This window comes from Acomys russatus, chromosome 3 (genome assembly GCF_903995435.1).
Source record: "Acomys russatus chromosome 3, mAcoRus1.1, whole genome shotgun sequence".
NCBI classification, from domain to species: domain Eukaryota; kingdom Metazoa; phylum Chordata; class Mammalia; order Rodentia; family Muridae; genus Acomys; species Acomys russatus.
This window is the reverse complement of record NC_067139.1, coordinates 4,047,419-4,062,146: the sequence shown is the minus strand read 5'-3', so window position 1 is coordinate 4,062,146 and position 14,728 is coordinate 4,047,419. Positions and strand designations below refer to the sequence as shown.

The 14,728-nt window shown below is 40.0% G+C and overlaps 1 protein-coding gene across 4 annotated transcripts in view; it reads left to right on the top strand.

Moving 5' to 3' along the window:
• Sugct (succinyl-CoA:glutarate-CoA transferase) overlaps positions 1–14,728 on the top strand; it is a 713,158-nt gene that overhangs the window by 19,183 nt on the left and 679,247 nt on the right. For all 4 annotated transcript variants that reach the window (XM_051168026.1, XM_051168018.1, XM_051168042.1 and 1 more), the window contains one exon: positions 2,991–3,111. In XM_051168026.1, coding sequence (XP_051023983.1) covers positions 2,991–3,111 — 121 coding nt within the window. The remainder of the gene's footprint in view (positions 1–2,990; positions 3,112–14,728) is intronic.

Genomic DNA, 14,728 nt, shown 5'->3' with positions numbered 1-14,728 from the left:
AATTTGCAGACAAATGGATGGAACTAGAAATGACCATACTGAGTGAGTTAACCCAGACCCAGAAAGAATCACATGGTATATACTCACTTATGATTGGATATTATTTATTTTTTAAAATTAATTTATTCAGATTACAACTCAGTTGTTTTCCCCTCACTTGTATCCTCCTGTCTCTCCCTCCCTCCCTCTTTTACACTATTCCCCTCCCCTAGATGTGTGACAGAAGGGGACCTACTCCCTCACCATATGGTCACAGCCTTATCAAGTCTCATCTTGGTAGCCTGCTTATCCTTTCTCTGAGTGTCTTCAGGCCTCCCCACCAAGGGGAAATGATCAAATATGGGGCACCAGAGTTCATGTCCGAGCCAATCCCTGCTCTCAAGCAATTGTGGAGAATGTCCTGTCCATTGGCTAGATCTGAGTAGAGGTTCAATGTTTACTGCATGTATTGTCCCTGGTTAGTGCAGTAGTTTGAGCAGAACCCCTGGGCCAAGATCTGCCCATCATGATGTTCTTCTTGTAGGCTTTTAGGACCCTCTGGATCCTTCTATTTCCCCATTTTCCCATACTTCTCTCACCTAGAGTCCCAATAGGAAATCCTTGCATCTATCTCCATCTCCTGGTAAGTGAAGACTTTCATGGGACATCCTTTGTGGGCTAGTGTATTTTTTGTTTTTGTTTTTGTTTTTTTTTTTTTTTTGAGACAGGGTTTCTCTATGTAGCCCTAGCTGTCCTGGTGTTTTGCCTGCATGCTTGTTTGTTCACCACATTTATGAGATGCCTGTAGAAACCAGAATAATGTCTTGAATTTCCCTGAGACTGTAGCTACAGATGATTGTGAGCTGCCATGCGGAGGCTGGCAACTGAACTTGGTCTTTTAGAAGTGCAACCAAGTGCCCTTAATTGCAGACTTATCTCTCCTGGCCTGTCTAGGATTTTAAGAATAAAATTATTTAATTGCATTTATGTAATTAAAATATTGTATCAATTATTTTATAGTATAAATGCAACAAAGAATATCAGTATGACAGCCTATATATACTTGATAGAGTTTTTTTTTTTTCCTATATTATCTGCAGGACTGCTTTGTAAGTAGTAGATCAAAAAAATCTGTAGAGGGGCTGGAGAGATGGCTCAGCAGTTAAAAGCACCTACCTCTCTTCCAGAGGTCCTGAGTTCAATTCCTACCAACCACACAGTGTCTCACAACCATCTATAATACGATCTGATGCCCTCTTCTGGTGTACATAAAGACAGTATACTCATATACATAAAATAAAGAAATCTTTGAAAAGAAATTTGTAGAATAAATTAAAATGTACCTGAAGTGTTACTGTATTTAATAGCAACATTTCTCTTCAGTCTTCCTAAGAAATGTTTGTTAGAATCATTAATCATCACCATTAATAAATGCCCTTGTATTGAGGCTCATCTGCTGTGGTTGTTAGTTTTTATTGTCGCCCACACACAACCAAGAGTCATCTAGAAAGAGAGGGCTTCACTTGAGGAATTTCCCAGATCAGATTGGCCTGTTGCCTTGTCTATGAGAAACTGCCTTGACAATTGAAGTGGGAGGGTCCCATGGTGGGTCCCATCCCTAGGCAAGTGGGTCTGGCTGGATAAGATAGTTATCTGGGTGTGAACCAGAGAGTAGGTCAGTAAGCAGCTTTCCTTCCATGGCTTCTGCCTGAGTTCCTGCTTTGACTTTCCTCAATGATAGATTGTACCTGGAAATGTAAGCCAAGTAAGCCGATTGCCTCCCTAAGTTGACTTTGCTCAGAGTATTTAATCACAGCACTAGAATAATACACCTGCTGTATAGCTTACCCATAGGAGAGGTTTATCAACCTAACGAGATTTGGGAAGGATATCTGTATAGTGTGATATTTTAGTTGCACATCTGCATCTTCTCTGTCTTTTTCTGTTATTATTTGCATGTGGCTTGAGTGTGGCCCCAGGGATTCCTGTTTTGGAAGCTTAGTCCTCAGTATGACAACGCTGGGAGATGGTGGAACATGTAAGGGGTTAGAAAGAGTGGAAATGAAAGATGGAAGGCGGTTGGGTCATGGGAGTCTCTGCCCTCAAAAGAAATTAAGGTCGTTATCATGGAACTGCAGTTGTTCTCATTCGAGCAATGGGTTCCTGCTTTCTGTTTCCCATGTCACAATGTAAGCGATCCCTCCTGAATATGCTTCGTGCACTGGGGTGCTGCTCTCCAGAAAGTCCTCACTGGGCCTCCGCGGATGCTGGTGCTTTGCCCTCAGCCTTCTAGAATGCTAGGAAGATAAGCCTATGTTCTGGAGTAGTGCTATGGGGCTCACATTCCTTAATGTATCCATCACGTGTCTCCAGAGAGGTCACCTACTTGTCTGGCACTTTTATTTCTAGAGCTTCAAAGGATGACAGGTTCTCTCCTTGAGATGCCAGCTAAGAGGCACCACTTTAGTTGTTGAAAATCAAAACAGAGTACAGTTCACTAAAGACACTTAAAAGTCTTTGGAAAAAAGCATTTGAAAGTAGAAGGCATTTCAGGATCACGTTCTAATGTGTTAAACTGTGTTGTAATTAGAAATATTATAGAAAAAGGGCAGAGTGTAGTGATGATAGTGGACTTAGGGATTTTTGGTGAAGATTTAAAGAGATTTTTGTATGAATTTTGTGTGCTTATATTTTGTTTTCAATTATTCTTCTGAGAGGATATTTGGATAGACCATGTTGAGTAAATTTTCTTACATTTGAAGGGCTTAGGATGTATTTAATAATATACATTAAAAACTATTATAAGCATTGTTTTTGCTGACAGTAGGAGTTCAGTAATTGATCAGAACGTTTATGTTTGTATAAACACACTTACTTTAGTTTCTGACTTTCTTCCTGGATTTTTACAATGTGGACATTGTACTGAAATTAAAGTTTTATTATGTGGGAAAAGTTGTTAAAGGTTTGGAAGCTCCTCAAAAAATCTGATTAATCTTTACCTCTTCCTTCAGCTTGCAACTGTTTGTGATGTGTTTGTGGAAAACTATGTCCCTGGCAAACTTTCTGAGATGGGGCTAGGATATGAAGACATAGACAAGATTGCTCCTCACATCGTCTATTGTTCCATCACAGGTATTTCAACCCCACACCATCCTTAGTGAGACTTTTTTCTTGTATAAGAAACATGCATTGCTTCTCCCCAAGGCACAGAGACTGCTGAACCAAACTATTAAGGACCTCTGACTTAAATTGAACAATTTATAGATTTATTAAGATATTTGTCTTTCTTCTCTGCATTGGCAAATTCATATTTATACTAACTACAGTTAGGATCACAGGGTCTTTTGGGCCTTTAGTTATTATTATGGAATCTTTGAATTTTCTTCTTGTTTTCATACAAGGTCTCATGTAGCCCATGATGGCCTTCAACGTTCTATGTTCTGGCTGAGGATGATCTTGAACTCCTGATCCTATCTTAGCTAAGAGGAAAATGGGTAGGTCACATGGTTTTAGTGGTAGAGAGAGGGGATTAGGGAGGAATGGGGAAAGGCAGCCTGGAAAAAAAAATAACTCTTATCCTATATTTTCCTTCATCACCACCTCCTGACAGTCTTTAGAATAATATCTGTACAGTGTCCCAAATGGCTAAGGGACCTGAGGTTAGACAATTATTTAACAGTAAATAGCTTTAAAACCCACGCTTCTTACATTAAAAATGTGTAACATTCTTAGGCACCACAGAAATACAAAGGAAACTTACATTGAGATTCCACCTCCCCCAGTCAGAAAACAAGTAACAAAGCACTTGGTCGGGCTGAGGTGGAAAGGAAACTCTAATACGTTTTGGATAAGAATATGACTTTTTGTGACTAGTATGGAAATAATTAAGGATGGTACCTCCTGGGTATGTGCCAAAATGGATCAAAGCCAGCATACATTAGACATATCTACTAGTGCTTATTACTGCCCTACTCACAAGAGCTGTATCGGGGAATCAGCATGGTTTGACTGTCAAAACATGAACAGATAAAATGTAGTGTAGAGACACAATTACATTTTAATTAACTATAAAGAAGAAAAAAATCATGTAATTTATAGGAAAATGGATGAAACTGGAGATTATTATGACAAAGTAAGACTCAGTAAGACAAATATTACATGTTTTCTCTTATATGTGTAATCTAGAATTTTCAAAACAACATGAAAACAGAACAGAGGCTATTTGGAAAGAAGAGTAGGATCATCAGGGAGGGGTAGGGAATTGTACTATGGGTAAATATGATCAAAATATACAAATATATGAAAAGTACATGAGACACATTATTTTGTGAATTACTATATGATAACCTCCTCAGGCTTCTTGATGTAATATTAAGTGACCCATCACATCATTCTGAAGTGCTGTCTTAGTCTTCCTATTGCTGTGATGAGACACAAGATCAGAGCTTCTTGGAGAGGAAAGGGTCATGTTTCTTAGAGCTCATCCAGGTAAATCAGGGAAGGAACTCAGTGCAGGAATCTGAAAGCAGGAACTGAAACAGAGGCCCTGGAGGAGTCCTGCTTGCTGGTTGCTCCTCTAAGTTTGTTTTTTTTCAGCACATAGGAACACTGTAAGATGGGCTTTCCCATATCAGTCATCAAGAAAATGCACCAAAGCTTGCCCACATGACAGTCTGATGGTGGCATTTTCTCAATTGAGGTTCCCATCTCCCATATGACTTAGCTGGCGTGTGTCAAGCTGGCAGAACACTGGCCAGCACACATGCGACGTGCACTCTGTGATGATAGGACACTGAGCAGCCCTGCGTGAGATTTGTTGTGGCTGCTCTCTTCCATTTATTGTCGATTGTATTTGCACCAGTAGAATTCAGGAGCAAAGCAACTAGTCAGAAAGTCTACTCAACAGATCACGTGGAAGCACAAGTCATCTATGAATCACGAGTTTGTGTGGGTCAACAGCAAGGTTCATCTCTTTTGTAGAAGTTTGTCATTCTTGCTAGCAGCTTTTTTTATTAAAAATTTTAAAAGTAAGACTGGTTCTAATGGCCTAAGATTGCAAATGCCATCATGGGGATTCTTGTCTTTACTCATGTTTCCAAGTGTGGTTATTGTTTTGTCAGTGCTGCTCAGGTCCAGTTCTGCCCTTTTTGGGGTTGGCCGTATAACTGATGAGAGTAATGTTCAAATGTCTGGGGTTCGCTTTATTGAAGCTCCACAGTAGTGGAGCTGAAATTGCCCCAGTCTGTGAAATCTGGTCTGCTGAACAAAACTGCTGAGCTGATTTCAAAGGCTGAAGGGCCTGGTTATTTTTATTTCTGTAGTCCTTTCATTTCAGAGGAAGCTGAATGTCGACAGCAGGGGGCAGTGTTTAAAAAGCTGTTGTTCACTAGTAATTACTTTTGTAAAATCTTCAGTGTTCTCTGTGAACCATGGGGTAGGGCACTCTCTAAAGATACATATTTATATCCTTTAAGTGAAAGACTTAAAAATTCTGTTGTTATTATTATTATTAAAATCTATTTTAATTATTTTTAAATTATTACAAAATTATTATAAAACTATTTAAAATAATCTTAATATTATTATTACAATTTAAATGATTAAAATCATTTAAAAACGATTACTCCATAGCTTTTTATACTTTTAGGCCTATAACCCTACCTCTCTTAATAATGTAAAGTTGTTTCTTTGGAACATGTTTTTAATTTAAAAATTAGCATGAATCCTTTCAATCACACTTAAAATATTTTCCTTTTCCTCAGTCAGTTATTCTTTTCTTCTGGCAGGATAAATATTACATTATTTGACTAGTTTAAGTTTGTAGTGGGAAGAGTGGCTATCCTTTAATAAAACTGCTTTTGGAGTAGGGGATTTGGGAAAGGAGGTGGCTTAGAAAATGCAATTTTGATTTTGGTGACTCCATCATTAGTATCTATGTAATCTCCACCTTATATGGATTGGGGGCAGGATTCTTCTTGAGGAAAGGACCTGACAAGGGATGCTAAGGCCTTTATTCAGAGAACGCTCCCAAGGGTTTAGACTTACTCTTCAATTTTATGTAGAAAAGCCCTTAGAGCATGACCCTGAAACACAAGGAGAACATTACCAGAACAGAATGACACCCACAGCCAGGAGTTCCTATTGAGAACCATGGGGGCGGTGTTTCCCTGTTAGACATTAAGGCTTCATGAAAGGTGCTCGGACTGCGCCATGTCAGAAGCATAGATAATAACACTGTGTGTTTCTTCCATGTCAGAATTTATTGAGTATTAGTAAATTCACAAAGTATGGCAGTTTTCTTGGCAACAATTTGCTGTTAGATCTGGCTGAGGCAAATACAAGTTATCAGATCAGAGCTTGAATTACACATCACACAGTAAATCTCTCTCAATATACATTATGGAATTGTTTCTAAGGAGTTAGGAAGGCCACAGCAGAATTTAAAGGAGTTTCAAGGAGGCTAGAGAGGCAGCAGCTGACAGAGATAGAAAAGGATTCAATGGGATAACAAATTGCCAGGTGCTGCTGTGGAGTCAGGCTGCAGGGCCAGAGTTGAACTGCAGAAATGAGGTACAGTGGACGCTACAGAGGTGAAGAGCAGATCTGAGGCTAGGTAGATGAACAGGTGGATGGACACATAGCAATTCAAGTAGGCTGTGTCAGCAGTGAGAATGGAACTGAGCTGAAGCCTCTGGGACAGCCAGAAATTTTCTACCTGTTCATTCCTGGACACACACTGGGTGATTAGGTGACAAGTTGGTGGGATCAGTACCAATCTGGTGTCCCTTCTTAATGGAGTCCAGGTGAGGCAGTTACACCTTTTCATCAGCCTGGTATGTCTGAAAAATTATTGACCCTGTTTTTATTTGATATGGTTTTCATAGCCTCTTTACTCCTATAGTTCCCATTAACTTTACTACATTTATCAGGTGGGCCCTTCTGTTTTAGGAATGAGCTGTTTATCAGCCTGTGCTCTGTGCGTGGGAGCAGACAGATGGTGTTGTGTACATGTCCACCAAAATACAGCCACTCTGCTCCTACATTTCCACTCAAACGGAGTGGAATGCTGCTTATGAAGTGGAGTCTGTAGACAGCGATGCACAGTCTCAGACAATAAAAAGTAACTTAGGCTTACTGCTCTCAACAAATGTAATTTTCGGAAAATGATGGTAGACCAGTGTGCTAGCAGTGTGAAGAAGCAATGAATATCAAGTTTATTCTCTACGGTGAAAACATGTTTTAAGACCTAAGTATGAAATGTCAAACTTTAAAGGGTTTGAACTATTTTAGGTGAGCATCCTCACTACTGCTGTGCAGACAAGAGGCTTGTGGACAACACAGGTTAAAAACTGCAAGAGAAAATGTTGATCAGTTTGTCTACTTTTTAAAATTAAAAGCTTTGTGCATCAAAAGGTATTATTAAGAACCTAGAAGATAAGTCATGGGATGTTTGAAGAAAAATTCAGAATAAAAAACATCTTTCAAATAAATAGGAAAAAAAAAAGGCTCAGTTCAACAGGAAAAGAGGAAACTTTAAATTAGTAAATATGATGGTCAGCTCATTCTTCTCCAGGAAAATGCCAAGTTAAAATAAAAGTTTGACAAACACTCAAGTCTGACATCAGCAAACATGAGCAGCCCCATGAAGCCTTTGTACATTGGTGGTAAGAACTTGTGCTGGCTAGTTTCCTGTCAACTTGACACAAGCTAGGGTCATTTGAGAGATGGCAACCTCAGCTGAGAAATGCCTCCGTAAATGGGGCTCTAGGCAAGCCTACAGAACATGTTTTACAATTAGTGACTGATGGGGGAGGGTCCAGCCATTGTGGGTGGTGCTACCCTGGGCTAGTGGTCCTGAGTTCTATAAGAAAGCAGGCTGAGCAAGCCATGAGGAGCAAGGCACCATTTCTCTATGGCGTCTGCATCAGCTACCGCTTCCAGGTTCCTGCCCTGTTTGAGTTCCTGTCCTGACTTCCTTCAGTGATGGCCTATGATGTAGAAGTGTAAGCCAAAGTGCACCCTTTCTTTCCATCTTTCTTTTGGTCATGGTATTTTATTATAGAAATAGCAACTCTAACTATTGATAGGACATATGGTATACCTGATGGGAAGCTATGTAAAAGTGCTTGTGAAGTTGTTCCTGTAACCTACCATTTTGTGTTTCTGTGTTTCCTGAACCGTCTACAGTTCAAAAAATAAAAGTTGAGAAAGCAATTTGTAAGAGCAGAATCAACATGGGGCCAGGAGAGGGAGAATGGAGGTGAATATGATAAAAAACATAATCATATATGAAAATATCTCTGAAGCCCTTTATTGTGTATAGTTAATCTGTGCTAATAAAAATGTAATTAAAATAGGCTCCTTAATCCTCAGATGTTCCCAAAGCATTAGGTATCATTTCTTCACAAAATACATAATCAATAGGGATCTGACAGATTTTGAAACTAAAAGGACCCCTTAGTCATTTAACAGAAAAATACTGGTCAGGAAATATATTCTTTCCCAGAATTTCAGAATGTTGTAGCCATCTGCCTAACCTCATAGCGAGTTAAATATATTTACGTTTCATACTAAACACATTATTTAAACAGATGATGATGATGCCATCTCTGCAGGAAAAGAAAGACTTACCAAATAATCAGAAGATTTCAAAACAGCTCTAAAGTAAGCACTGAGATATGTGTCTGCAGCTGTGGGCTGATTCTAGAGAGTGACTTTGTGCCTCCATCCTGTTCCCTAATGCGTAACCTTTTATCTTCATTTTTTTGCCCACACACATACAACAGATGCGCTGTAAACAGACAGTGTGTCCGTTCCCACTCTGTTCTGTAAACCCGCACTGTGCTGGCTTACTTATTTTATTCCGTGGTGGATGAAATCCCAGAACATATATATTCATTTAAAGCATTAAAGTATTTCATTTAAAGTATTAAAAAGCCTAGTCCAAATTAATATTAAAGTTTAAGATCAGGGCATGGTGCTACCTACAGTCCCAGCACTTGCAGACGGAAGAGGTAACAGGATAAGGAATTCAAGGCTGGCCTGTTACATAGTTGGTTTGAGGCTCGTCTGCACTGTAGGAGACTCTCAAAAATAAATATAAGCAAATGGACAACCTTCGCACTGTAGTTCTGATTATGACTTCTCCTTTTCTCTAGACTGGCTGGCCGTTTTGGAAAATTGAAGAAAGGAAAGGAGGAAAGAACAGAAGGACAAAGACTGAGAAAATCATAGCCAATTTCTTTTATTCTTTTCCAAATATTTTATTATTTGAGAATTATTATTTAAGAAAAATACATAGGACTTCGACCATATTTACCCCTTCCCCCAGCTCCTGCCAGATTCACCTCCTATTTCATACCCATTTAACTTTGTGTTTGCATTCTTTTTTAAAACTCATTTAGTTTAGTTAGTGCTGCCACATGCTTTTGAGTATGTGGCCATGCACTGGAACATTGCAACGTTTCGGAGGGCACATCCTAAGGACAACTAACTCTCCATTTCCCAGCAGCCCTCAGTTCCCAATACTTCTCAGCTGCGGCCTGGGACTGGGTGACCATCTCCTGGCTCCAGGCTGGGATTTTTGTTTCGCTTGAGCGTATGTGGGTCTCATGATGCCACAATTTTGTATAAACAGCAATCTAAAACCAGAGGCTGCCTTATGAAATATTCTTTAAAAATAGATTAAATTCATATATAATTTGATGATTTCATTTCTATAAGTCATTTAGTATATTAATTAGAATTTTCATGACTTCTTAATTATTATTGTTACATACATTTGTACACATATATATGTAAATACAACCTGCTAGAGCCATTTAATGTTGCTAGTATGTACGTGTTTAGGGCTCACCACTTGGGATTAGAAAACCTACTGGGAGGCTGATTCCTGGAGAAGACTGATTTTTCCCTCTTTTAGCAGCCATTGATTGTCTGTAACTCTTCATCCAGGGAGGAGGCCTTGTGAGGTTTTTCCCCTTCCACTTTGAAAAGTCAGTCAATGTTGCCACTGTGCAGGGCTTGTTTAGGGTTCCCTGTCCTATACAGGAGACACTGTCTCACAGCAGAGATCCTGGTGCTCCGGCTCTTACCATCTTTCAGCTCCTTCTGTGATGTTTTCTGGGCCTTACAAGTATAGGGCTATGTTGCAGATGTGTCAATCAGAGCTGCACTTCTTGCAGTCACTTCTCTACATTCGGACCAGTTCCGATGGCTCCCATCTGTGGCGGTTTGAGTAGGAACGGCACCGCCCATAGAGTCATGTGTTTGAATGCTTGGCTCAGAGGGTGTGGCGCTATCAGGAGGTGTGGCCTTGCTGGAATAGGTGTGGCCTTGTGCAGGAAGTGTGTCACTGTGGAGGTAGGCTTTGAGGCTTTGTAAGCTCATGTCTCCTTCTGGTGCCTGTAGATCAAGATGTGGACCTCTCGGCTCCAGCACCGCCATGCTTCCCACCGTAATGATAATGGACTAAATCTCTGAAACCGTAAGCCCCAAGGAAATGTTTTCCCTTACAACACCATTGTCATGGTGTCTCTTCACAATAATGAAACCCTAACTCAGACGCCATCTGTTGAAAGAAACAAAAACCAAAAACAAGCTTCTTTGATGAGAGCTCCACTTCTCTGTGGATGTAGGGTTAGGTATTTCAACTCAGTAGGGGATTATATTGGTTTAGGAAAGTCATAGTACTAGGTTCTTTTCTAGAGCCCATGACCTCATCATCTGGGGGTAGTTGGCCAGGTTTATAGTAGCCAGGATGAAGTTCCTTCTTTCCTTCTTTTTTTTATTTTATTTTATTTTTTATTTTTTTATTTTTTTTGAAGTTCCTTCTATCATCAGGCTTTAAGCCCAGTTAGGTCGCTGTCATTTCCCCCTAAGATGTAAGTGCTACTATTGTACCCTTGGGCATATCATGCTTTCTGGCCACTGCTGTTGTTCATAGGCATTACAGTTGGGTCGGCGTGTTAATAGCGTTTTTCCTATTGGCACCTTTCACAGCACCTTCAGCTATTATGAGAGCTAGTCAGCATGGAGGAGACTTCCAGGTCAGTGCCAGCTTTATCTCTTGAAGTCATGTGCCTGAGGTGTATGTTGTCTTCAGCAATAAGGCCCTGCCTTCAAGTTGTATGAAACAACCACGGTCAACAGCAATGGCCTATATTGCTTTGAGGAGTTATTTGGACCTTGACAGTCTACTCAAAGAGAAGTTTTTCATGTCTGGTACTGGGGTTTATATTAGATAGTCTCTGGATCTTGAGGGGGGAATTATCACCCCAGATGGCAAAACTTCATCTAAGTTATTAGTGTGTATCTATACACTAATGTATTACATATTTATTTTTCAGTAAACACAATTGTTTCCCTATGCTGCTTCTCAACATCCTTAGTGCTTTTCTTCCCTCTTCCTTCCTCTTCCTGTGTGTTGCACTCTCTCTCTTCTCCCCAGGTACAGTCTTCTCCTTTGTCCCTGTTTTCCCTGCCACAGTACCTGTTTGACTATTTCCTCCTCTAAAGCCCCTACACCATGGTTCTTTTTACTTCCCTAGTTTCTGCAGTTGCTCCACGTTATGAAATTATGTTTAAAGACTCAGAGAGAGAACCCACAAATAAGAGAGAACACGCAGCATTTGTCTTTCTAGGTCTGGGTAATCTCACTCAGTACAATATATTTTTTGAGTTTCATCCATTTGTCTGAAAATTTCAGGATTTTGTTTTCATTTATACCTGAATACTGTTCCATAGTGTACATGTACCACATTTTTATTATCAGTATATCAGTTGAAAGACATTTAGGTCACTCCTGTGACCTTGCTTTTATGAATAGAGTGCCAATGAACATGGCTGAGCAGAATATTTGCAGCAGAACATTTCTTCCTTTGGAAATATACCAAGGAGAGGTATATCTGCTTCGTATAGTACATTTGTTGTTTAGCTTTTTGAGAGTTCTCCACACGGATTTCCAGAGTGGCTGCACGGTTGGTAATGTCACCAGCAGTGAACACGTGTCCTGCTTCCTGCACATCCCCTCCATGATTTGTTTTCAGGATCTGAACTGTTCTGACTGGGGTGAGATGAAATCTCAGAGTTGTTTCATTTTGCGCTTCTCATTCATTCATCTACGATCCATCTCTTCCCTGCTGTTAGCTGCTATTTGTGATTTCTTTATAGTTTCCCCTTCAGGGAAAATGTGTGAATTATAGGATACCAAAACCAAAACAAGGCCGGGCGTGGTGGCGCATGCCTTTAATCCTAGCACTCAGGAGGCAGAGGCAGGGGGACCACTGTGAGTTCGAGGCCAGCCCGGTCTATAAAGTGAGTCCAGGACAGCCAAGGCTAACACAGAGACCCCCTGTCTCAAAACAAAAACAAAAACAAAACAAAAAAAAAACCAAAAAACAAAAACCTCAGAACAAAACAAACAAACAAAAAACCAAAATGAAAACAAATCCCGCCCCTTTCTCAACAAACAAAACAAAACAAAACAAAACCAGAAAGCCAGTTTCTGACCAGCTATGTGTTCAGTAGCTTTTTTGGTTTCTGAGCTCTGATGCTGGCCCTGTATGTGGAGGGAGTGTTGTAAGTTCTTTTCAGACAGCAAATTGCAGTTCTTTGGATACCCCTGGCTTTTTGTGGTCATCTTTACATAAGGTATACTGCTAGACCCCCTGGTGCTCTGGGGGATCTTTCTCATGGCTACAGTTCCTTTTAAAATAAACTAGCAATGCTTTCCTGATAGTTCATTTGGCTCACAGAGAAAAGACACTCTTCTTCTTTTGGCAGGATTGCCATTTATTTGTTAGTTCTGCACTTAGCTGATCTAACCATAGCCTCTATGGTGCCATTTTTGAAGTCACCATTATGCGTTCACCATGGTGGATTAAGTAGGTTGTCCTTCCTCCATAAAGATGGGCTGACTACCTTGGACTCTTTATAGAAGGTGCCTCCTAAATAGCTTATACCCTTCTGCCTTTTCTTCGATGGATGACAATCTAAGGGTAGCTAACCACCCTTCATAATATTTTAGTATGGCCTGTTTTGGTCTTCCAGCATGTGGGGTGTTCTCTGAGGGTCTGAAGTGTCAGTTGAAAGAGATAAGCTGTCCTATTTGAATATTCTTTAGCTTAAGAAATACTTCTTTCTTTCTTCTTTTCTTTTTTCCTTTCTTTCCTTCCTTCCTTCCTTTAGTTTTAACTTTTATTTTATTTATTTATTTATTTTTATTTTGAGACTGTGGCAGTCCTGGACCAGCTTTGTAGTCCAGGATGGCCTTGAACTCACAAAGATCCTCCTGCCTCTGCCTTCCGAGTGCTGGGACTAAAGGTGTGTGCCACCACATCTGGCTAAGAAATACACTTTTTCAGCCAGGTGTGGTGGTGTAGGCCTTTAATCCCAGCAGTCCTGGAGTAGAACTCTGTGCGTTTGAGGCAAGTCTTGTGTACAAAGTGAGTCCAGAAGAGCCAGTGCTACACACAAAGAAACCCTGTTTTGAAAAACCAAAACCAAACCAAAAGAAAACAAAACATTTTCTCAGGGAGTAAAGAATAGCATTCTCCAGTAAATAGCACTTATCTGAGAGTTTATACAAGGTCTTGCTATCTTTTCTTCACTCACTTGTTTTCTTTTGAGTGTATATAAGGAGTAATAATTAATATGTTTTTTACTATTTAAACCCAAGTAAAATGATAACTTTTCCATACACTGTATTTCTCTTTTCTTTTTAAAAAAGATTTATTTATTTATTTCACGTATGTATTTATTTTATTTCTGAGTATTCTGTTTTCATGCATGTCAGAAGAAGGAATCAGATCTCATTACAGATAGTTGTGAACCACCAGTGGTTTCTGGAACTTGAATTGGAAGAGCAGCCAGTGCTCTTAACTGCTGAGCCATCTCTCCAGCCCCCATATACTATATTTCAAAAAAATGTATATTTTTTTCCAACAGGAAAGATGATACAGAGTTACTTCTGGGTATTAGGACTATTGAGATATTGTGATAGTTTTCTATAGACTGTGAGATTTATTAAAATTTTATTAATTTATTCAGATTACAACTCAATTGTTATCCCATCACTTGTATGCTCCCATTCCTCCCTCCCTCCTGCTTTCACCTTATTCTCCTCCCCTAGGTCTATGACCGAGGGGGACCTCCTCCTCCACTGTCTGGTCATAAGCTATCAAGTCTCATCTTGGTAGTCTGCTTATTCTTTCTTTGAGTGCTACCAGGCCTCCCCACCAAGGGGAGGCGGTCAAATATGGAGCACCAGAGTTCATGTCAAAGTCAGTCCCCGCTCTCCACATAACTGTGGAGAATGTGGTACACTCTGGAATACTACTCAACTATTAAAAACAAGGAAATCACGAAATTTGTGGACAAATGGATGGGACTAGAAATGATCATAATGAGTGAGTTAACCCAGAAGCAGAAAGACTCACATGGTATATACTCATTTATAATTGGGCACTAGCCCAAAAGGCACGTCCCACGAAAGTCTTCACTTACCAGGAGATTGGGATAGATGTGAGGACATCCTACTGAGACTCTAGGTAAGAGAAATACAGGAGATGGGGAAATAGAAGGACCCAGAGTGTCTTAGGAGCCTGCAAGAAGAACGTCATGATGCGTGGATCGGGTCCTAAGGGGTCTGCCCAAACTATTGCACTAACCAAGGACAATACAATAGTAAACATCGAACCCCTACTCCGATTTAACCAGTGGACTGGACGTTGAGATTTAGACGCTCTAC